A 21622-nucleotide genomic window follows, 5' to 3' on the forward strand; every position below is an offset into this window, starting at 1 on the left:
TTTGCAATGTCCAATCATACGGCGAAGAGAAGAAAATTGAGTTGTTCTTCGGACGGGGTTCCCGGCCTGGAACAGCCAACCACCCCAGAATCGAGTCTCAACGCTAGTCGGCCAGCGAGAATGAATATATCGAAGATCAGAAATACAGCTAGGCAGCCTGGGCATTCTGCTGAGATGGCTCTCGCTAGTGGATTATACAAGTCTAGCCTGTTCAAGCTACAAATGGATGAATTAATTGCGGAGTCAAGGCCAAATTACGACAAACATCTCGCAGCACTCGGGGATACTCTCCATGAGCTGAAGGACCTAATCGAGCGCCTTCCCGAGAAACCTGCGAAGCACGCCGTGGAAGCGGAGAAGGAGATGCGCAATTTGCATGGAGTGACAGTCCCGTACCCAGAACCGCGTCCCAGCAAGGATACAAAGTACTCGGTCGTCTATGCGCGCCCCACAAACGTCAATGTGGTTGGGAGTTTTGCACTTCGAACCGGCTCAAAACTGGCGGGTCCATTTGTCGTTGACATGGCAGTGACAATGCCAGGTTCAATTTTCCAAGAAAAAGACTATGTTAACTACCGATATTTTCATAAACGAGCATACTTTGTTGCATGCATTGCTGCTGGGATCAAAGACAAGAAAAGTGCAACACTAGACGTGAAGTACGAACTTCAGGATGGTGATGAACTCCGTCCCATTATCTCTGTACAGCCAGCCGCTGCTGCAAAACTCGACCATGGATACCCGAGATACCGAGTTCGCATCCTCACCGCAGTTGACGATACATTATTTCCTATCTCGCGAACCCTGCCGATGAAAGTAAATATACGAAATGGATGCAGCGGGGGTAATGATGATCAGGAACATACTTTCTACAATTCAAGCCTCCGCTCCGAAGCCACCGTTGCGCTTTATCACAAGCTTCTGTCATCGGCTGCTCGAGCCTCTGAATCATTTAGGGATGCATGCCTTCTTGGCCGGATATGGCTTCGACAGCGGGGTTTTGGGTCATCGGTTCACAAAGGTGGCTTCGGGGGGTTCGAATGGACGGTACTTATGTCCCTTTTACTGGAAGGCGGGGGTTCCGCTGGGAAGCCACTGCTCCTCAAATCATATAGTAGCTATCAACTGTTCAAAGCTACGATCCAGTTTCTCGCCGCGAAGGATTTGACTGAGCCGTTGCTGTTATCTGCCCGCGAAGTTTCATTCCCAAGTGCCAGTCCTGTCGTCTATGACGGTAAGAGAGGCCTGAATGTGCTGTACAAGATGACTCCGTGGTCGTACTCCTTCCTTCGCCAGGAAGCAGGTACGACGCTCAGAATGTTGAACGAGTCTAGAGAAGACAATTTTGAGCGGATTTTCATCTTCAAGATAGATGAACCTCTGCTTAGATTTGACCGACTTGTCACACTTCCGGTGGCGGAGCATGGCGATGCCAATGCAGTTATTCAAAGGAACCATGCAATCTATGGGGTGCTCCAGAAAGCCCTTGGGGATAGAGTAAATCTCATATATATCTCCAGTCCCTCTGGGGGCCCTTCGTCTGTGGAATCGAAACCCCACCGAAAACAGGGGCCTCGCAACCTGTCCGTTGGGTTACTGTTGGATTCTGACAATGCTACACGCATCGTTGACCATGGTCCGTCTGCAGAACAAAAGGAGGCTGCCGCAGCTTTTCGGTCGTTCTGGGGTGAGAGGGCCGAGCTTCGGCGTTTCAAGGACGGCAGTATTCGTGAGAGTCTGGTATGGTCCGAAGACCCATCCTCGTCGATCGTGCATCAGATACTTGTCTATATCTTGGGGCGCCACTTTGCCTATGGTGAGGCAGACATTGGTTATATTGGTGATGAATTCGATGCTCAACTTCGGAACAACGGCGACGGTGTCCTGTCGTATTCTAGCTCTGCATTTCAGATGGTCACCGACGGCTTTAATGCGTTGGAAAAGTCGATTCAAGCCATGGAAGGTGTCCCTCTGACTGTTAGGCACCTCACGCCGACTAGCCCGTTACTTCGATACACGGGGCTCCATGTCGACAGAATCTCTGGCGCTTTTCCGGCACCTGCCGACGTCGCCCTCCAATTTGAGAGTTCTGCGCGATGGCCAGACGATCTTGTGGCCATTCAAATGACTAAAGTGGCTTTTCTTGTTAAGATTGGAGATGCTTTGACCCAGAACGGTGACTTTTCTTCGTGCCAAGTTGGATTAGAGAACGAGCAAAGCAAAATACTCAACAACGCATTCCTAGATGTTACCCATGTCTCTGGGATTGTGTATCGCCTGAGAATTCATCAGAATCGGGAGCAGACACTGCTAGAGCGTCGAGTCAAAGAGCAGGGCGCCAGCCCCCAAACAAAGCAGGAGATAGCGTCTGCACTTGCTGTGTACAAACGATCGTTTATACACTCCCCTCGACTTTCGCAGGCCATGCGGACCCTGTGTACACGTTTCCCGTTTCTCTCCCCGACGGTTCGCCTCCTCAAGCACTGGTTTAGTTGTCACCTCTTCGACGCCTACGTGAATGAGGAATTAATCGAGCTGGTGGTGCTGCGAACATTTACTCAACCATACCCTTGGGAGCCGCCCTCCAGTGTAATGGCTGGGTTCTTACGCACGTTGCACTTCCTTTCGCGATGGAACTGGCAACAAGAGCCAATGATCGTCGATCTGGGCGGAGAGCTGGACCAGAGCGCAGTGGAACGGATTCGAACGCGCTTTGCTGCCTGGCGAAGCATCGACCCAGCGATGAATAGCGTCTCGATGTTCGTTGGTTCGGATATCGACCCGGACGGCGTGACATGGACACAGTACGGAATGCCACCAAAGGTAGTTGCGGCGCGAATTTGCACCCTGGCAAAGGCTGTGATGAAGCTTGTACGCGAACAGGGTCTCAAACTCGATATACCGCCACTCTTCCGGCCCGCTCTTGAGCCTTACGACTTCGTCATCCATCTGGATCGGAAGTTGCTGCAGGATCGTTCAAACTCGGTAGCTAAGTTCAAGAATCTGAGTACACTGAGTGACCCAACCCGGGCTGGAAAACACACAATTGTCAAGGACTTCGTCCGCGATCTGCAAGCTTGCTTCAGTCCTAACATCCTCTTTTTCCATGGCAAAGAGCAGTCCGATGTCATTGGCGGCCTTTGGAATCCGCAAACTCTGAAACCAAAGAGTTGGAGCTTGGCCCTGACATTCTCGACTCAGCCCGGGGAAGCAACTGTTTCGATCAACCGCGTGGCCATGTTGAACGAGATCTCTCGATTGGGCTTGGGTGTGATTAGCCGCATCGATGTCCAAAATGGGTGAGAATATCGAGATATATAATAATTGTAGTTGTGCATTGTCCGTCATATGAAATGATACCTTAAAGCGCCGTTGCAATGCTATATACTGGAATCCAACTCAGAGAAACATGGTATTGGAGATAAAGGGTGAAAAGAAAAGAAACGGGTAATCAAACTTAAAGCTTCACATTTGCCCTCCAGGCAACGTAGGTTTTAGACTGTTAATAGCTTCTCATTTCTCTCCAACGACGGCTGAGCCGAAAATGAGCAGTATTGGTCTTTGATTGCCACAACTTCATAAGTACCCTCGTCAGATGTCTTGATAATTTTCTGATGTTCGTAAGAGATATCATGCTTGATGTCAAGTATCTCAGGCTTCTTTCCTTTCCGAGCGTTTGTGCTTCGAATGTAACTAAAAGGCTGGGTTAGCTTTGTGAATCATAGGAGGGGGCATTGCGTACGTGAATTCGAACGGTGGTGTTCCCCAGAATGTAAACTCAAGCTCTGCCTCACCACCCTCATGTATATCCACGATGGAGATTTGACCGTTGCTGATTCTGACACTTGGCATCTGGTGGATTGTCTTTGTAATATCTTTGTGGGCTTTGCATTTCCCGCTTGCGCTATCGCTGACAGCAGTGATACTGAAAATGCCGGGTCTTTCCGCAATGCGACGGAGATGGTTGGATGCCGAGCTGGCCTTTCTGGCGACACCATCGAAAGTATAGAAAACTTCGAACGGAGCATGGCCAGAAAGAGAGAATGAAAGACGCTCGCCAACGCAGTAGTCGGATTTCGATTCGAGAGGAATGATTGTAGGGACGTCCGAGACGGCCACTCTGACAGAGGAAAGGTCTGTGTGGTAGGCTTGCTCGCATCCTCGTGAGTCCCGTATTTTATGGATGCTCACAACATGCTGGCCAAGGTCGAGATGGCGTCTAGGGATTGGAAGGTTGTGTCGATTCGATTTGATGTTCGGAATGGTCACGACTTCAGGCTTTGCCTTCGCGAAGTGCTTGATTGAAATTTCGAGAGAGAAGGGTGGCACCCCTTCCAATGTCAGAGGAATAAGCTCTTCGCCGCTGTTATCCTCTTTGCAGAATCCATAGATACGACCTGGCGCATCAAACCGAGCGGATGGGAGCGGATTGACCCTCTGGGTCACCACGACTTGACCGCTCCTCGGATCATTGTTGTAGAGGTTGTCACCGACTTCCTTGAAGCGATAGGTGTAATCCCCCGGTTCGGACGTCTCCAGTTCCATAGAAAGGGTATTGAGAGCGGTTTTGAGACTTCGTACTCGTATGGAAGAAGAACCACGAGATACTCTCCTCTGTTGTTCACACTGGATTGTATAGGGTGGATTTCCTGTTAGCCGAAGTTCAAGACTATCACCCTGCCGTTGGCAAACTTCATGCTTCACAATATTGCCGTCGGGCGCCACGGGGGTATCGTCCACGGCGGTGATCTGAGGCCGGGGTATCCAGGATATTTCAAATACTCTCGCAGACTCGTCAACGGATCCGGGACATGAACCATCCGTAACTCCAATGAGCTCGTACCGCCCTTCTTGGCTCACGGTTAAGAAGCTGTTCTCTTGCCAGAAAGTCTTCGTGGCTATGGAAGCATCGTCATCTAAGTTCTTATACCGTACGGTCCACGGGCGTTCACCACTCAGTCTAAGTGGAATTTCGATTTTAGAGCCCTGTAGCGCCGAGTACGCTCTATTCTTCTCGATGTGGCCAAAGGAAACATGGGGCGGTTTGGACCGGGCGTCGATCTTGAGGATTTCATTGAGAGCTCGTTTGCATTTGGAGCGATCCTTCACACTTGTCAGCACGAGATTGTACTCGCCGCCGCTGACAAGCCTCTCTGTCAGAATGGTTGATGTTGCGGCCTCCGACTCAAGAACGTGTCTTGTCTTCTTGCCGTTGTGAACAAGTTCGTACTGCAAGGTCCAGGGTGACTCTCCCAGGAAAGCAACATCAACGGATATGGGTTCACCAAAACAAGCTTTGCGCACTTCATTGGCTTCGACGAAATGCGCTGAGGCAGGTGGTTTCACGTCCTGTTCTAGAACAGTGATTTTATCATCAAGTGGTCGAGGTGCGTAAACGCTGTCAGAAATGTCCAAAAAGCGATACCGATAGTGACCGGCCTCCAAGGGGGTGAAGTCTAACTGCGAGCGGAATCCTTCAATAATCTGGTACTTGGTCTCCACGCCCTTCGCATGCTCAATAGCGTATCGCAGCCGGAACGGCGGCGAGCCGGTGAGATCTAGGTCGACAAGCAGTCCAACTGGGCTGTTAGCACACTTATCGTAAATCTTTTCTGAACGGACGGACAACTCGGGTTCTGGAGGGTTTCGCAAGTAGCACGATGAGGGTTCTAGGATTTCTCCTGAGCAGAACTGGCTAGAGACGTGCCGAAGACTATACCATCCTGGTTCTTTCACCGAGGGCTTTTGGTCAACACTTTTGAGGGAGAGCTGACGAATTGTCCGTGATGGATCGTCCACATTCGATTGGCTTTCAGTTCCAAAAGAATAGATAAGGGAGAACGGCCCGTCTTCCCTATACCCCTGGTCTGAGTTATGGAACTTGGTGGGGAGTGGGAGGTTTTCGCCACGTGCGACTTCGAGGAACTGCTGGTCGTTGCATCCAGATAGGGATATCCTAGGAATCTCGTGAACAGAGAATTGATGCCATTGAGGTAAGGACTTGGCCCAGTGTCGATCACCTTCTTCCAGGAGCGTCGAGTAATTTGCGACGTTTCCGGAGCCATCATGCACCTCCTCGATCATGTAGAGCCAGTTGCCTCCAGTGTTCAGAGATTCATTGAGGGGAATTTCGATGATTTGGCTCTGAGCCCATGCAATATTAGGGTCTTGAGCATCGAACAACCGGCCGAGGGACCTCTGGCCCAAAAGTGGGGTGCGAAGATGGTCCGGCTGAATGTTTTGGAACGAGAAGCCGCGGTCATGATGGTTCACCTGCCTGCTGTATTTGATTTTTAGCGGCGGCGTGCCTTCGACTGCTAACATAAAGTTTGATAGCTCTCCTCGGCATTTATGGGTGTGTGAATGCTTGATTAACGCGCGAGGACAGGAGACCACGAGAGCATCGGAGGATCGCACGCGAACCTCAAGCTTGGACTCATCCACAACGCGCTGGAGACGATATATACCATTTTTCCGGATCGGAAGGAGGAGGTCACGGTGGAGGTCAGCGTGTTGAGAATGTCTCTTGTCTGCTTGCCGCTTCAACTGTTTGAGTTGCTTGGCAGCGATCGAGATAAGTTCACTGTCGCCATTGTTAAAGTCGAGGCGTACCAGCTCTATCAGGATGGGATCGGTTTGATTCACTCGAATCGGCAGGTCGACGGAAGTTTTCTGAGAGTCTAGACATAGTGGTGTCAACTCAGGGTTTAGGACGGCAGACCTAGATTCACGAATTAGCTTCTGGAGAATAGACTGAAGTAACTCTGGCCGATGGTCTTACCCTTCGGGTAGGATATTAACAATTTGCTTTCCAAGAATGAGAGACGCATTATTGATTATATCGCCTGGCTTGATGCTTTGTCCTGATATTGAAAGTTCTCGATCATACGCTATTTTAACGAGACCTGAAAACCATAGGCCGATAGGAATCTGATCGAGGTTAGTTCGAACAGGGCAGTACTAAGATTTGGACAAAAGCACGTACTGGAATGCGGAACATCAGGAAGATGTTGAACGCGACGTGCACTAGGAACAGTGCAAGTGTTGTAGGAAAGGCCCATTCCAGCCAGGGAATGCGCAGCGCTTGGAGGCCAAAAAGGCAAACACCGTCTATGGAGGCCCATTTGAGGAACAACCAGGTAGAATCCAAATCGTCGGAAGCTGTCCAAGACTCGTATCCCCGCCAGGCATTCAGGGCGACGTAGATGGCCGCTACATACAACCTTTGTGTTGGAGGGTCGACTATTCGGGGTGGGATGAGCGGCGAGCCCGCATCCTGGTCGGTGGACGGCGGTGTCGAAAGAGTCTTTGAGGCGGCAACATCTCGTGGTCGAGATCGCAAAGGGGAGGTTTTATAGTCTCCCGATTTCCGCGCTGTCTGGGGCGTCTGGGGAAACGCGGAGCGAAGCCGGGGAGTGTCGCTCATGGCATGCTGTGGTCGCCGTGTTCGCACGGAGGATGAGGTAGCGTTTGTAAACTCCGGCTCGGGGGAGCTCTTCAAGCGGCGTCACAGGCGAGGAGCTGGTCCGCCGTGGTTCAGCTGACCGGTAGGGTAATTCGCGTGGGGATTCGAATTCAGAGTTAGTTGTTGGTAGGAGTTGCAGCTGGAGAAGCTCGGAGTGAGCTCTCTTTGCTTGCTGATATTTTTCTTTGACGCGCGCATTCCGAATCGGGACTAGCCTGGGAGAGCTCTCAAACATCGTCCGCAAGACAATAAATTGAATGACTCCTTCTCTGAACAGACGAGGCAGTAGCTGGAATGTTTTCGCTTCTTAATCTTATGTCTAGCTGCCTAATCTATCGGGGATAGGTCTACCGACAATATTGCCGACAGATAGACCGTGCGAAGGTCCGGATTAGTGCATCCATCTGGGAGCTTGGAGGAAGCTCCCCCGATACAGGACTTCCTTCTCTCCCCTGGCCCCAACGGCCCCGCGTGGCCTTGATTACATTGTGCCAATCCTTTCCAAACTATTTGGTCCTTTTGCATCCCACCTCTCGGCTCGGGGCGGAGACTATGAGTGAACGTGTTAAACGAAGACGACTGAATGACACGACGGACAATGTAGATAGCGATGGCTCCTGCCGGCCAGATTCTGGGAATGAGAAGAGTTCTTGGAATGGCTTTTGCGAGCTTGAATCAGAACCAGTATGTTCGTCCCATCTAACAGCATTCCATCCCAGCCGCAGGCGTTGTGTAATGCTGGATCTGTACTCACTTCTCAAAGGCTCTGTTCAATGTAATGCTCCGCGAATTTGGGGTCACAGGCGTGAAGGTCCAAGAGGTCGTTTCATTGGACGATGAGTTCCTGGCTTGCTTAAAGTAAGAACCCTTGAACTCTTCCAATGCTTGCTTATTTACTGAACACATTTCCCTCATGCAGTAAGCCTGTCTACGGCTTGATATTTCTGTTCCGCTGGAGAGAAGACGACCCAGATAAGCAAGAAGCGAGTTGCCCCGACGGACTTTGGTTTGCGAACCAGGTTCGTTTGTTTGAGCTTCAATCTAAGCGTGTCTAATCACTGACTGAACCTGTCTTTTCCGTCAGACGGCGGGCAATGCCTGTGCGAGCGTCGCTCTTCTGAACATAGTCAATAATATTGAAGGGATTGATCTCGGAGAGAATCTACGCAGCTTTAAAGATTTTACCATGCCGTTCACGCCTGCCCTGAGGGGAGATGCAATCAGCAACTTCGAGTTCGTTAAAAGGATACATAATTCGTTCGCAAGGTATGTCGGAAGCTCTCTTATTTCCTATTTCTATGGCTTCCTCTTACGTCAACCGCAGGCAAATGGATATACTCAACTCAGATCTCCATCTTAAACATGAGGCGACCTCCAAGCGCAATCGGTCCAAAAAAAGGGGCCGCGATGAAGGTGAGGCGGACGCGGGATTCCACTTTATCGCCTTTGTGCCTGCCTTGGGGAAAGTCTGGAAGTTTGATGGTTTGGAACGCCAGCCTCAAGCCCTCGGTGCGTGGTATAACCATTCGCGGCCATGAAGATAAAGTTACTGATTTGGGATAGGCGCTTTTGGGCCAGATAGTGATTGGTTGGATTTGGTGAAGCCAAACATACGCGCCAATATGGAGGAGTACGAAGAAGATCAGATCGAATTCTCAATACTGAGCCTTGCTCGAGATCCGTTACCAGACCTTGTCGAAAAGTTGGCTTTGAACATCAAACAACTGGAAGCTATTGAAAGGGCTATAGCTTCTCACGGGCGGGACGAGGGGGACGTGGCCAACGTCGGCCCGCGGGCCATTGAACCTCTTCCTGAGAACACACTTCTGGGCCCTGATAAATCCTACGGGGTGACCGAGAATGATCTTCGCCAGATAAGTATGTCCCCGGAGAGAGAGCAGGGGTATCTACGGTGCACCATGGACGAATTGGCGCAACACCGGGAAGAGCAGAGCAGAGCGCAAATAGAGCTTCGAGCAACGGTTCGAGAGGAACAACAGTCTCAGCAGGCGGATGATGACTATGCTGCAGGGAGGAGGTACGATTATGGGCCAGCGATAAGAACTTGGCTTCGCTTCTTGGCGCGCAAGCAGATCATCGAGGGCTTGATCCCAAAGGCCGAGGGGACGCGGTGAGAAGTGGCCAAAAGTAGGTATTGTTTGGAGGTGACCAGCATGGCGATCCGAAATGGACGCGTTGTTCTCTCGTCCTGTAACTTAGGCACTGTAGACACCTGCTGGCCAGGGAAGGGGGTAAGGATGCCCTCGTGGTACGCCGATTGGACGAGGGCTTTTGCGCTCTTCACATGGACTTCAGGAGAGATACTGAGAGTGGTAAGAACAGCGCCGCTGTCAAGAGCTTCAGAGCGCCTTGTCCTCGCAGCCCCTCTTTTCCTCCGGTCTGCCCCTCCTTGAATTCCTGATCTCTCGAGAAGATGGCCATCCGGCACGACTGTGGTAAGTGTCGGTGGCGCTCAAGAAAGAAATCGGAGGATTGACCGAAAGACGTCACCGCCTGCTCCCAAACCGACCGCTTTGTTACAACATCTCCAAACGTTGGCAGGCCTCCTTCTTTCTCCTCTTTCGTGTGCGTTGTCTCTATGAGGGCTAGTTATTTTTGTTCCCTCCCTGGCTGTCATCCTACCTAACCCCCTGCTTAACGCTCCACCGCTGCGCAACCTACTTCTCGCCATCCTCTGCTCTATATAACTTTATGCCTGCCTGTTGGACCTGTCGAATCTGCACATCTGTCTTTTCGCGCCCGTTTGACTTTCTCGCAAGAGCAGGTCTACCGCTAGATCATTGGCTTCTTTTGTTGTGAACAGCATCAGGGTTCTCAGATTCGCCATGTCGTCCTCATCAACGCCTGATTTCACTGAAAACTCCGCCGACGAATCTTCGAAATTGAAGACCTTTGTGTCCATTCTCCGCAAGTACGTGCTCTCATGTTTGTTTTCGGACACTCTATGATTTGGCTGTTCCTGTGCTAACTCGCCCTACCTTGTTAGATTTGTCGGAGTGAGCGATATAGCATCAGTGAGATTCTCGCTGCCCGCGCAACTTCTCGAGCCGACTCCTAACCTAGGTGGGTAATTTAGCTCCTCGGTACAAAGTCATTCACTTGGAATATTGTCTGACTTGACTCTCTGCTAGAGTACTGGAATTATCTGGATAGACCCGAGACCTTTGCAAGGTCAGCAACGCTGCCTGTTCATCCAGTACGAGCTATCGTTTTCTGACTGGGAATATTACAGCATTGGTAAATCGGAAGATCCACTGGGACGCATGCTGGAAGTCTTGAGGTTTTGGTTTACAAAGGATTTGGTATTTTCTTCCACATATTGTGTCTGGGACGCCCCGACTAATGTCCGTCTAGAAATATATAAAGGGCAGGCCATGTAAGCCCTATAATTCCACACTTGGTGAATTTTTCAGGGTGAGCTTTGAGCTCTCCTTATGTATCTTTATTCTAGAAGGCTGACCGCCCTCGAAACCCAGTGCAGTTGGGAGGTCGATTACACTCTACCCAAGCCACCACTATTGGCCAACGGACAAGCGGCCAATGGTGTTTCATCGGTGTCGGTGAAGGAGGACGCCGGAAAGTCGGCTACGGTTTGCTTCTTAACTGAACAAACATCTCATCATCCACCAGTGTCTGCTTTCTACATCGATTGCCCGGAGACAGGAGTATCCGCTCGTGGTTTTGATCAGATCAGTGCCAAATTCACGGGAACAAGCATACGTGTTGCTCCTGGTCAACACAACCTGGGGATATTCCTCAACATAAGCGAAAGGGACGATGAAGAATACCAGTTAACACATCCTGCTGCTCATCTTGGAGGCCTTTTGAGGGGAGCGTTATCCATTACTGTGGCGGATTCATGCTATATCGTTTGCTCTAAGACGGGCATCAAGGTGATTCTGCAGTACTTGGAGGAGGGCTGGATCAGTCGGGCTCAAAACAGGATCGAAGGTGTGATATTTCGCTACAATCCGGGCAAGGATACGATCACTCGGATAAAAGACGTTCCCGAGGCCGATGTCCTCGCTAGAATTTCAGGATCATGGCACGCTCAGCTGTACTATACTCTGGCTGGCACGACTGAGCCACAACTTTTGATTGACATTGCCCCGCTTTTCCCTGTTGTGAAGCGCCTGCCCCCGGAAGAGGCCCAGCTATCCAACGAGTCACGGAAATTCTGGTCTGGTGTGACGGAGGCGATATTGGAGAGGAAATTCAGTCAGGCAACCAAACTGAAGCAAGAAATCGAAGAGCGGCAGCGGGAGAAGGCTGCGGAACGACAAGCAAATAACCAAATGTGGAAGCCTCGCTTCTTCACGGATGCTGTTACGCCTTTGGGAAAACCCACACTGAGCGAAGAGGGTGTGAAGGTGCTTGAGGGCCTTCGTGATGGGAAGTACACATTGAAGGAGAGTGAGATCAAGGGAGCCTAGTGTGGATTCTGAACATACGTATACCCCTTCCTGCACGGGCCTGATTTTGGCGTACAATGCAAGTGCTGCGTTTGATAGATTACGGATTGTTTCCCCCTCTGGACTTGGATTGTATTTGCCATTGGGACGATTTAAATGTCTTTTCCTACGTTCTCCCTTGCGACGCCCTGCGTGGTAGACGCCCGCCTGAGCCTTCCTATCGGCCTCCGACTCTTTTTAATATATCTAGATTTCTTCTTTCTTCTCACCCGCCAATTTTGTGGCCCGGCCCCTCTTTTAACCTCAAACGCGCTTCACCCAAGTTGGTTCCTGTTTGCCATATATGTTATATAGAGTTGGTCACGAAGAGATTATCGGGGAAGATGATTCCTATGAGACCTGTCGGGCACTGCTCGCAATGTACAGACTGGAAGAGTTGGATAGAAGAATGAAACTCATAAAATTATACTATTCATCAAATCATATACCCAATTTTGCACCCAAACAGGAAACCCAAACCTAACACTGCGCCGTCCATGGCCATGGCCAGCAATGTACAAATGGAAACTGGGGAAAGAAGGAGAGGAGGCATATAGCGTCGTTTACAATTCGTAGACTGACTGGGAGGCATGCCTATGCCGCGGTTGTGACTATCTTGTTGAACCCTCCGGCGACGATCTTTGTGATCTCCTCGTTCTTGTGAGGAAGCAGAGACAGGGCATAGGTGACATCGTTCCACTGCCGCTCGGTCTCACATCTTGGTAATCGAGCCGCGAGTTTCTCAGCTAATTGGCGGGCATGTTTCTCCTGTAGCACAAAGCATGTTAGGATAGAGATAACACCAAAAGATACATAAGTGGTTACATGTTGCCCGAATGAATTTGTAACTTACCTTCTCAATGAAGCCAATTAGGAACTTGACAATGCGCCTTAGTGGGCCTTCTTCCACATTACGTTCTGCGCTTAGGAGACTGAACATATCAACAAAGTGGTTGTAAACGGCGTTGTCCTTCCCTGCAAGTTCCGTAAAGAACATGCGGGCTAAATCGGCTATCCTCTTGTCGTCATCCTCCAAGCACTTCGCCATCTCCCCGAGCTGACCTTTAACCTTCACCTGACCAGCCAGGATGAGGAAGGTTAGAGTCATGAGACAAGTGCGTTTGACGGATGCATCGTCATCATTGAGCCGACGATAGAGGAAATCTGTGTTCTCGTCAATGAGATGATTGAAGCACACCGCCATGTCACCAAGAGCAATGACTGCATTGCTTCGAACAATCGGGTCTTCCGAACGCTCCATGATAGTAATCAACAGAGGGAGGTTCTTCTCGCAATATTCAGCCGAGACACACATCAACTTAGCCATGCATATAGTTGCGGCAGCCTGGAGATTTCGATCGGAGTACGTGTTGTTGTTTGCACATATCTCCGTAACCAACGGTCCGAAATTGGACAAGAGCGAATTTTCGCCGTATAACAGCTCTCGTTCACGGATATGTGCCATTGCTTCCGTGAAGTCGTCCTCGGTCGTACCACCGATAAGGTCCAACTCATCATTCTCACCTCCTTCGTCGTTGTTCTGGGCTGAGGAGGCGGGCTTGTTCTTCTCCTGCTCCGCCTTTCGACGCTTGAAGTCAAGCTCGCACAACTCCAAATGAACGATCTGTTTGATCGCAATGTGGCCAACAACAAAGAGAAGCTGAGATAGCGCGGCTGAAGAGGTTTTCTGCCCTGCAGTCGATTTCTCCGTCGAAGCTGTGTTGGGTCGTTGTTCCTCTTCATTTCCAGAGCCGCTTGAGGATGGGCGCTGAAGCTGCGGCTGGAAGACAGATCTGGTCTTTCGCTTGACAATGTCGGAGCAAAGAACATCTGGGTGCTTTGACAGAGCGTAGATGGCGCCAATAGCTTGCTCAGATACCCCATACCATTCTTTACTATCCGAGACCGTTTCAATCATTGCAGCGAGCTTCATGAGGACGGGATGATCATTTGGAAGCTTGGAAATGCTCGACTCTTTCGATTTAGCCTGTCGACCGGGAACCATGCGTCTGAGTGCAATGCATGTGTACTTCGCAAGGATAAGGTCGGATCTCCCGTGGTTTCCAAGACCGATACGGAGCATGACCTCAATCTCTTTTATCACAACTTCGGGATCGGCGAGAGCAATCATACCGAGAACAATAATGGCACCGCGTCGTTGCGTTCTTGAAATCTCTTTCTTCTGCACTCCGTAGACTTGCCAAAGCTTAGCAATTACCGCGTCGGATATATGCCCAGCCTTCATCATCGTGCTGAGTAGCTGTTCAAGGCATGTAAGTTCTGCAGGGGTAGAGCCAAAAGTCAGGCTGATCATGTTTCGAGCAATGTAGTTCGCCGCATCATTTGGGCTGAATGAGTCTGGAGCATCGAAGAAGAGGCCCTTGTAACAGTCGATCAAGTGTGTCTGGACCCCCTTCCCTTCGTCACTGTTTCCCTTTGTCCAAATGAGCCTCAACATCCGTCGAATTCCACTCCGAGAAGTTTCGACTTTGTACGCATCTAGCATGACGAAGAAGTCCATTGCCTCAATCGCCTCGCTTTTATTTCTTGACGACAGAAGCTGAGCAACAATGGTAGACGCTGTATGCAGAACCTCGATGAAGCGGATTGCTTCGTTGTAGTATTTCCTGGTCAGCTGGAGTCGCGCAAGCAGTTCCGAGGTGGCTGCTTGTTCGGCAGCCTTCTTCATCGCTATAGATTTCTCCTCTTCTGTCATACGCGGTGCCTTGGACGGCGAATCGTCGGGTAACTGTGTTGCATCATCCAAAAGTTCGCTGTCTATTTGGGTAACATCACCAGCATCGAACCCTGGCGTCTCTGGAGGTCTCAAAGCATTGAGCTCCACGTCGACGGCGTCCAAGCGCTCCATCCATTCCTTCAAGGAGAGCTGCCCGCCATGCATAACGCTGAAAGGGTGCGTTGAAACCAATTTCGCCAGCAATTTGATGGCATTCCGTCGCACATTGCTGCTCTTGTCCTCGAGGCTCCTTGCTGCTAGCTCTGCGGCTGCTTGTCGGCGCTTGGGAAATTTCTGTTCCAAATCACAGATCCTCATGTAGACCTGGATAGCTCGGCACCGGCAATAGGGATTGACATCAAGGAACCGCTCTTCCAGGACATCAAAAAATGCGTTTATCTGTGTTTTGCAGTTATCTGTTCGTTCTTCTTGTTTGCTGAGGTCAGCGATGAGATTCCCACAGACTTCAACCACAGCACACCGCAGGGTATACGACTTGTGAAGGGTTAGTCTGTCACTTCGCTAAATGCGTAAACGGCGAGAGCAACTCACTTCGCTATCAAGCTGCTTTGCGAGGAGGGTCATTTGCTTGATTATCAGTCTCGGAGCCAGTTCTGAGAGTTTGATAATGAATGCGGACACGGATTTTGGTCCGCGCGTATCGTTCGAGTTGAATTCTTTGTTTCCAAGCTCCCTGATTCGAGATAAGCAAATTTCCAAGATAGGACGTGTGGCAATTGGAACTCGTACTTCAATATTTCATCCGAAAGTTGCGGGTAATCGTATTGATCCGCCAGAATATGTAAGAACTCTGCCATGGGCTCCGACAGGTGCTCGAAGTAAGTGAGGCTCTGCACAATAGATGTCTGAGCGCCTAAGAAAAAGTCAGTTTCGAAGTCAACGAATTTTCTACTCAATCCCTACCAAATCCGTGGCCATGGTGCTTTACTGCAATACACAGGACCTTGAAGGCGTGCATTCGGATGGCCATGCTTTTGACGCGCTGCTCGCTCTCTAGAATGAGATAGATTGAACGGGTAAACAAGTTGATGAACGTATCACGGTCTGAAGTAGTCAAGAAGATTTTGCTGAGTTTGAGCTTCATGACCTTGCACATTGTCTCCATCGATACCTGAATTTGAGCTGTTCCATCCCAGTTGCCGTCCTTGGGAGCTCGGGACCTCCCCGATTTCCCAGTTCCTCGACGAGCCGGCGCAGACTCCGCTGGTTTCTCTGCCGCCTTCAACTCAACCGCGGAGAGAGCCCATTGGAGGAGGAAACCATACATCTCCAGGAGTTCCTTATGGTGTTGGATACTGTCTTGTTCGTCGGATTCGAGGTCTCCGTGGATAATATCAGCCTCAACTGATAAGCCGGAGACTACCAAATCGAGAAGTTTGCTCAGGGATTTCGCCGGAAGGAAAGAGGAGTATCTGTAGAAGTTCAAAAGTTCAGAATTGGGACCAAACGCGCCAACACGGGGCTCAGGGTTAGGGGCGAATGCGCACTTTAGAAGAAACTGTAATGAGTCGAAGAAGGATGCTCTGGCCAAGGCTTCGGGGTTCTCGGCCACTGCGTCAACGATGGGATTCAAGACATTGTCGACGACTGCGCTAGAGAGCTGTTCTGGCTCCGATTCGAAGTCCAGCAGTTCAGGATCGGCTTCACTGGTTGGCACCGAAGTCGGGTCGCTCAAGTAGTACTTGAGGGAATCGTTGATATCGAACTGGATCCTGTCCTCCATGATGGAGACAGCCAGGGAACCCTCGTCGAAAGAAGTTGTTCGAATCTACACTGTTTTGGTGAGAGAATCGTGTGGTTGGAGGAGTGGAAAATCGACGCCATTGTTGGTGCGGGCGGCTCCAGCAGGACTTGGAGGTTTTGTTTGTATCTTTCCCTTTCAGTCGTATTTTCCCAGCAACCAAGTTCGGGCTGGCGGGGGCGGAAGGAAATATTATTACAGAGGACGAAAACAAAGTACTGGTACTCGTGGGAGAAGGTCAGTAGTACATACCTTGCAAACTGCCAGTGCTGTATTAACGTCCCTTGGAAGCGTCATCGGACGGCCAAACATGATTTGATTGGCTTATACGGCTTGATAGTACTGTAATGAAAATTGTTCCGTATCGTAAAACACCCGTCATTTTCTCGCCACCAGAAGCTGTTTGAGATCAATAAACAACACTATGCTGGATCCGGCCAATTTGCACGCTGCTCTGAAGAATTATCCAGACTCGCTTTCACGTCGCTACCGCGATGAGTCCTACAGCGACGCCCTTGGAAACGCGGCTCGAGACATAACTGTCTGCTGCACATCCCCACGACCCAATATCACCGGATCTACGCTCTCTTCCCCTGAGAAGTAACCCACGAGCGCGCAAATACATTGATCCTGTTCTCCCCCTCCCTGGTTCGCCACATGTTTGGGCCATGTCGACACTCCACGCAGCCGCTGCAGCTATCTCTCATGTACAACGTCCTCCAACAATGGTGCCATCAAACAAATATGCTTTTCGAACGGGGTTGGCAAAAAATGGTGGGCCCCGAGCGGAAGAGCCGGTTGAAGGACATGATAACGAAGGAGAGGATGAAGAAGTCGACGAGGTTGTCAAGGAGGATATGAGACGGCTTGAAGACACGTTCCCAGGGATATCGACTGAATTTCGATTGCTGAATAGGATCGGTGAAGGTATGGCCTGAATGAATCTGCTGAGGCTTGCGCGACTAACCCAGAAAACTGGTCGACAGGCACATTCTCCACTGTTTATAAAGCCGAAGATCTAAAATACGATCAGTATAGAAACGAGTGGGATGTGTTTCAGGACAACCATAATGACGATTGGGCAAATCCTCCATCCAAACGACGTCGAGTGGAGGGAGAAAATGGCAAGTCCGTGCCGGATGGTCGAGGGAAAACGCGATATGTTGCGCTGAAGAAGATATACGTCACGAGCAGCCCGTTGCGCATTCAGAATGAACTTGAGTTATTGCATGATCTTCGAGGATGTCGATCTGTCTGCCCGTTGATAACTGCGTTTCGTCACCAAGATCAGGTCGTCGCGGTTCTTCCATACTTCCCTCACACAGACTTCCGGCTTCAATACCGCACGTTCATGGTGAGCGACATGCGCCACTACTTCCGGTCATTGTTTACCGCATTAAACTCAGTTCACAAGCACGATATTCTCCATCGAGATATCAAGCCAACGTAAGGACTCGCCAATAACTCTTCTCACGTTGCTGGTAGTTTCTGAACCCTGACGATTTGGTTTAGGAATTTCCTTTATAACCCGGAATTGCGAGAGGGTGTTTTGGTTGATTTTGGTTTAGCAGAGGTGTGTCTGAAAACATTTCTCAAGCTCTCGTTTCCCATCTACTCCAGCATGATCTGACTTTCCTCCGGCGGTAGCGCGAGGGTTCTGAATATACCGGCACATGCCTGTGTGCGAGCACGAGCTACATCCGCCGCATGCGATACACCCAAAGCTATCACTATAACCATTGCTCGACATCCGGCCCCTCTGTTGGCTATCCGAAAAGCGACTCACGCCCATCACGGCGCGCCAATCGTGCCGGTACGCGAGGTTTCCGCGCCCCTGAAGTCCTCTTCAAGTGCACGTCCCAAACAACCAAAATTGATATGTGGTCGGTGGGCGTGATTCTCCTGACGTTACTTGGCCGCCGATTCCCGTTCTTCAACTCGGCCGATGACGTTGACGCATTAATAGAAATGGCGAGCATCTTTGGTACGAGACGAATGAAAAACGCCGCTGGGATTCATGGTCAGATATTCGAGACCAATATTCCAACAATTGGGGAAAAGGGTTATAGCTGGGAAAAACTGGTGAAATGGTCCAGTTGCGTGGAGGATCTGACGGAGAGCGAATCACAAGCCACCCGTCTTCTGGCTGGATTGATGGAATTAGATCCATCTAAACGTCTCAGTTCTAAAGAGGCTCTGCAGCACGAATTCTTCACGAACCCTATTGAAGACGATGTTGAATGGGGTGGACCTGAGGACAGCGGTGAGAGCGGCAGGGAAGACGAAGGTGAGAAAGCGGGAGACGAAGGGGAAGAGGATGAGGATGAAGTGGACATGGTATGAATCTCTTGTAACAGTATCGTAGAACGAAATATACCTAATGCCGACGTGGCTTCGAACCCTATAAGCGAGTCGTGGAAAGAATGGGAAGGGACCTGACCCATAACACACTACCATTCCAGCATGGGTGAATATATACAATGAACAGATAGAGTGCCCCAAATCTATAAATAATGCTCGCTGCGCTCAGCAGTGTGGGAATCCCGCCCACCAAGCCAGATGGCCGTGGCTAACTGGCCTCCTGGAAGTCATCATGCCCTGTTTCGTTCGCATGCTTCGTAGCGCCCTGTTCTCCAGTGAATATACCCCCACACCGATTGCATTTGATGCGAAAACTGGCCGTATCTGTATAATAATGCTGACCCTGCAGGAGTTTGCATAGCGCCACCGACTTCTCCTCTACCAGCAGATCTTCTGCATCGAAGACTTTCTGATCGAACTCCGGTGGGGCATTTACTTCTGGTGTTAATGCAATCGTGTCGTAATGAATGCCTGAGTAGACCAAGACGCATCGCCGACTTTGACCCTCATTGAAACGAACTTTGGCGAGTGACTGGACGTCGATGGAACATATCTCAATATCAAAATGTTTGCTCAGAATGCTCAACTCGATCGCCCCACCCCATGAATTCTCATTCTTAATCCAGCGACAATACTCGTCCGGCTCCTTCTCCAAAACAACCTTCGGATATTCGTTCGGGTTATTCTGAATCGCTTCTGCTACAACGGATCGGAGCTCGGTCATCGCGTCCTCGCCTCCCAAGAGCGCAGTGCTTACTGCGCGGAACAAACAGGAGTTGTCATCGGGCATGACTCGCAAAACGAAAGTCCCGCCATGCTCTGGAGACGCAACTTCCGGCGGATCGTCGGAGAGTTTTTGGTTGCGCGATAGGGAGAGTTTCGGGGAAGGGGGGCTGCCGTTGGACGCGGGGTCCTCATTCCCGGCAGCTGGCGGTACTGCTGTTGCTCCTTCTCTGGGGGTAATGATAAGTACCTCCCCGTTGAGCTTAACTCCGACCTCTGCGAGATTCTGGTGTTGTTCGAATTCATCCAACAATAGCGACTTGACCGGATAGCCATATTTAACGTCATATGTGGCCAACCCCGTTTTCTCGACGATCTGAGCTCGCAGGTCCCGCACGGTTGCGTCGTCCGGTAGAGAGGCAGTGGAAAGCCCAGAGGGTCCGCGTATTCGTAGCCTTATTTCGGACATGGCACAGCAATCGAGAGACTGGTTGCCCTTGAAGGTGTCAATTGGAAGGAAGTGGATGCGAGAGGACAATTGAAAGGTCGAGGCCAGTGACGCAGCCAGCGTCAACTGTGGGGCGGAAGGTGCAAGGTACCAGATTCCAGGTTAGCAGCGACTCGTTGCATCTGGCAGCACTTTCTGGACACCTGTGTTCCTTGGGCGGTAATATATCTAGATAAGGAGTGCTTGGGCTGTAAGGGGCGGCGTGGGGGGCAGTTGGAGGACAAGAGCATGTCTTGAGGTTCCGATCGTCTCACATGCGTTGGGATAGCGCTCGTCCAAGCGCCTGACACCTCAGGGCTCTCTCTACTTGTTCGATACCTTCGATTACATATCCTGGCTGACTCGGTTCATTTCTGCTAGCGCTATGCTCAGAATCGAAGACATCGAGGAAGTGCGCGTCGGACTACTGAAGCGCCTCTGCGCGGAGGTCGTCATACTCGGCATACGACCCATCCACGTGAAATACCATGTTTTGGCCTACATTCCCGCCCCCTAGAGGTGTTGTAAACTGGCCAAAAGGCCTCCTCGCCAGAGCCATTGGGATCAAGATCAGCGATCATATTGATCCACGCCTCAGAGACCTGCTTGGCCAAGGCTTTATTCTCATTGGAGACAAGGAGCTTGGACCTATAGCCCCCGCCTGGGATGTCGTTAAAGACATACGCCACCTGTTTAGGTGCATTTTTGAGACATTCAGTGGCTGACGCTGTACCCACGGTGTTGATGCATTGTGTATTCAAAACGAGTCGCTAAAACTGTTTTTGATCGGCGAAGGTGCTATTAAAGCCTCCGGCGTGGGAACGCCCTCCGAATCCAGTGTCACAATGGCTGCCCGGAAGAGACCGTCGCCACGACCTGCTATACTGTCGGCTTTCACCGATGGCAGACGGTTCTGGGCCTGCGATATCTGACGCTTGTATGCTAATCTGCTTCCGTGGCCTCCTTGCCCATCAGCCATCCCCATACAGACAGGCGATAACTGATAGTGACTCCAATGAACGGCTGGCCTCAGTTGACAGCTTCTTGGGCGGCATAGGTATAACTGATCCATCGCCTTGATTGAGCCTACCACCATGGATCCAGGCCGCCACTGAAAGTCCAGTGGCATTGGCGACATATAGCAGGCGGATGATGTGGAAGTACAAGCAGTCCTCTGACATTGGATAGACCGACCCATCGGCGCTTGGGCCTGTCCAATCAATGCCATCGCCCCAGAAATGCTCCATATAGTCGGTGGCTGGCCTAATCCGTCCAATGGCTCATTGACATGTTCGTCCCGGGTGAAGCAGGCTACTCTGTGGAGAAATATGAGCAATGGAGAAAGTTTGGAAGAGCGGCAGTGGCGCTCACCTGCGCATACTAGATATCCAGGAAGAGATCCTGGCTATGTGCGGGGAGATAGATTCCTCCATAAGTTCTGTTGCTCGGCCTGACTGTGGGACCAGGGGACAACATAGAGCCAGAAACCGCGGAACCAATGAGGCTACCTGTGCACAGAAAGAAAGGCCTTAGATAGGTAACCCGAAGCAACTCGGGAGCTCTTAGAATTTAGACTACAACTCTATCAACTTAATCACATCTCGCTCCAGTATGA

At 50.6% G+C, this 21622-nt stretch overlaps 8 protein-coding genes across 8 annotated transcripts; 4 read left to right on the top strand and 4 right to left on the bottom strand.

Annotated features, from left to right (window-relative positions):
• Positions 1–6: 6 nt before the first annotated feature.
• BJX67DRAFT_374921 (rRNA-processing protein UTP22) lies at positions 7–3303 on the top strand (the record flags this gene model as incomplete). The annotated part of the gene is made up of 1 exon (XM_071031624.1): positions 7–3303. One exon carries the CDS (start codon positions 7–9, stop codon positions 3301–3303), a length of 3297 nt encoding a protein of 1098 aa, XP_070881891.1.
• A 95-nt stretch (positions 3304–3398) lies between these two features.
• BJX67DRAFT_275125 (putative nuclear envelope pore membrane protein) lies at positions 3399–7598 on the bottom strand. Its single transcript, XM_071026541.1, has 4 exons — positions 6986–7598; positions 6782–6930; positions 3743–6721; positions 3399–3693 (listed from the first exon to the last, which is right to left on the bottom strand). Exons 1-4 carry the CDS (start codon positions 7424–7426, stop codon positions 3495–3497), a joined length of 3768 nt encoding a protein of 1255 aa, XP_070881892.1. The 5' UTR covers positions 7427–7598; the 3' UTR covers positions 3399–3494.
• A 143-nt stretch (positions 7599–7741) lies between these two features.
• On the top strand, positions 7742–9956 carry BJX67DRAFT_275315 (ubiquitin C-terminal hydrolase 37). Its single transcript, XM_071026545.1, has 6 exons — positions 7742–8149; positions 8229–8323; positions 8385–8484; positions 8550–8731; positions 8790–8974; positions 9029–9956. The coding sequence occupies exons 1-6, from the start codon at positions 8018–8020 to the stop codon at positions 9598–9600; spliced, it is 1266 nt and encodes a 421-aa protein (XP_070881893.1). The 5' UTR covers positions 7742–8017; the 3' UTR covers positions 9601–9956.
• Positions 9957–12080, top strand: BJX67DRAFT_275322 (putative oxysterol binding protein (Orp8)). The gene is made up of 6 exons (XM_071026546.1): positions 9957–10397; positions 10473–10549; positions 10618–10657; positions 10719–10788; positions 10841–10900; positions 10963–12080. Exons 1-6 carry the CDS (start codon positions 10312–10314, stop codon positions 11917–11919), a joined length of 1290 nt encoding a protein of 429 aa, XP_070881894.1. The 5' UTR covers positions 9957–10311; the 3' UTR covers positions 11920–12080.
• Positions 12081–12353: 273 nt separating this feature from the next.
• On the bottom strand, positions 12354–16607 carry BJX67DRAFT_365209 (condensin subunit YCS4). The gene is made up of 6 exons (XM_071030252.1): positions 16183–16607; positions 15599–16107; positions 15425–15548; positions 15227–15368; positions 12791–15169; positions 12354–12705 (listed from the first exon to the last, which is right to left on the bottom strand). Exons 1-6 carry the CDS (start codon positions 16416–16418, stop codon positions 12532–12534), a joined length of 3564 nt encoding a protein of 1187 aa, XP_070881895.1. The 5' UTR covers positions 16419–16607; the 3' UTR covers positions 12354–12531.
• Positions 16608–16862: 255 nt separating this feature from the next.
• On the top strand, positions 16863–18892 carry BJX67DRAFT_275387 (serine/threonine protein kinase CDC7). The gene is made up of 4 exons (XM_071026547.1): positions 16863–17363; positions 17423–17882; positions 17949–18009; positions 18084–18892. Exons 1-4 carry the CDS (start codon positions 17105–17107, stop codon positions 18777–18779), a joined length of 1476 nt encoding a protein of 491 aa, XP_070881896.1. The 5' UTR covers positions 16863–17104; the 3' UTR covers positions 18780–18892.
• Positions 18893–20428, bottom strand: BJX67DRAFT_275404 (ubiquitin-specific protease OTU1). The gene is made up of 2 exons (XM_071026549.1): positions 20120–20428; positions 18893–20016 (listed from the first exon to the last, which is right to left on the bottom strand). Exon 2 carries the CDS (start codon positions 19987–19989, stop codon positions 19006–19008), a length of 984 nt encoding a protein of 327 aa, XP_070881897.1. The 5' UTR covers positions 19990–20016; positions 20120–20428; the 3' UTR covers positions 18893–19005.
• Positions 20429–20878: 450 nt separating this feature from the next.
• Positions 20879–21571, bottom strand: BJX67DRAFT_365214 (uncharacterized protein). The gene has a single exon (XM_071030254.1). The coding sequence runs from the start codon at positions 21252–21254 to the stop codon at positions 20979–20981; it is 276 nt and encodes a 91-aa protein (XP_070881898.1). The 5' UTR covers positions 21255–21571; the 3' UTR covers positions 20879–20978.
• Between the last annotated feature and the right edge of the window lie 51 nt (positions 21572–21622).

This window comes from Aspergillus lucknowensis (genome assembly GCF_044049455.1).
Source record: "Aspergillus lucknowensis strain CBS 449.75 chromosome Unknown BJX67scaffold_59, whole genome shotgun sequence".
Taxonomy (NCBI): domain Eukaryota; kingdom Fungi; phylum Ascomycota; class Eurotiomycetes; order Eurotiales; family Aspergillaceae; genus Aspergillus; species Aspergillus lucknowensis.

What these genes read in the sequence shown, in the direction of transcription:
- BJX67DRAFT_275125 (XM_071026541.1), bottom strand. Translation starts at nt 7,426, where the DNA reads ATGAGCGACACTCCCCGGCTTCGCTCCGCGTTTCCCCAGACGCCCCAG. An exon ending in TCCTGATGTTCCGCATTCCA is followed by an intron (nt 6,931 to 6,985) that starts GTACGTGCTTTT and finishes AACCTCGATCAG; the next exon opens with ATTCCTATCGGCCTATGGTT. An exon ending in GTTAATATCCTACCCGAAGG is followed by an intron (nt 6,722 to 6,781) that starts GTAAGACCATCG and finishes TCGTGAATCTAG; the next exon opens with GTCTGCCGTCCTAAACCCTG.
- BJX67DRAFT_275315 (XM_071026545.1), top strand. Translation starts at nt 8,018, where the DNA reads ATGAGTGAACGTGTTAAACGAAGACGACTGAATGACACGACGGACAAT. An exon ending in GACTTTGGTTTGCGAACCAG is followed by an intron (nt 8,485 to 8,549) that starts GTTCGTTTGTTT and finishes CTTTTCCGTCAG; the next exon opens with ACGGCGGGCAATGCCTGTGC. An exon ending in ACGCCAGCCTCAAGCCCTCG is followed by an intron (nt 8,975 to 9,028) that starts GTGCGTGGTATA and finishes GATTTGGGATAG; the next exon opens with GCGCTTTTGGGCCAGATAGT.
- BJX67DRAFT_275322 (XM_071026546.1), top strand. Translation starts at nt 10,312, where the DNA reads ATGTCGTCCTCATCAACGCCTGATTTCACTGAAAACTCCGCCGACGAA. An exon ending in CGAGCCGACTCCTAACCTAG is followed by an intron (nt 10,550 to 10,617) that starts GTGGGTAATTTA and finishes ACTCTCTGCTAG; the next exon opens with AGTACTGGAATTATCTGGAT. An exon ending in CACTTGGTGAATTTTTCAGG is followed by an intron (nt 10,901 to 10,962) that starts GTGAGCTTTGAG and finishes CTCGAAACCCAG; the next exon opens with TGCAGTTGGGAGGTCGATTA.
- BJX67DRAFT_365209 (XM_071030252.1), bottom strand. Translation starts at nt 16,418, where the DNA reads ATGGAGGACAGGATCCAGTTCGATATCAACGATTCCCTCAAGTACTAC. An exon ending in CAAAGCAGCTTGATAGCGAA is followed by an intron (nt 15,170 to 15,226) that starts GTGAGTTGCTCT and finishes ACCCTTCACAAG; the next exon opens with TCGTATACCCTGCGGTGTGC. An exon ending in TAATTGGCTTCATTGAGAAG is followed by an intron (nt 12,706 to 12,790) that starts GTAAGTTACAAA and finishes TTTGTGCTACAG; the next exon opens with GAGAAACATGCCCGCCAATT.
- BJX67DRAFT_275387 (XM_071026547.1), top strand. Translation starts at nt 17,105, where the DNA reads ATGTCGACACTCCACGCAGCCGCTGCAGCTATCTCTCATGTACAACGT. An exon ending in GCTGAATAGGATCGGTGAAG is followed by an intron (nt 17,364 to 17,422) that starts GTATGGCCTGAA and finishes ACTGGTCGACAG; the next exon opens with GCACATTCTCCACTGTTTAT. An exon ending in CATCGAGATATCAAGCCAAC is followed by an intron (nt 17,883 to 17,948) that starts GTAAGGACTCGC and finishes GATTTGGTTTAG; the next exon opens with GAATTTCCTTTATAACCCGG.
- BJX67DRAFT_275404 (XM_071026549.1), bottom strand. Translation starts at nt 19,989, where the DNA reads ATGTCCGAAATAAGGCTACGAATACGCGGACCCTCTGGGCTTTCCACT.
- BJX67DRAFT_365214 (XM_071030254.1), bottom strand. Translation starts at nt 21,254, where the DNA reads ATGGAGCATTTCTGGGGCGATGGCATTGATTGGACAGGCCCAAGCGCC.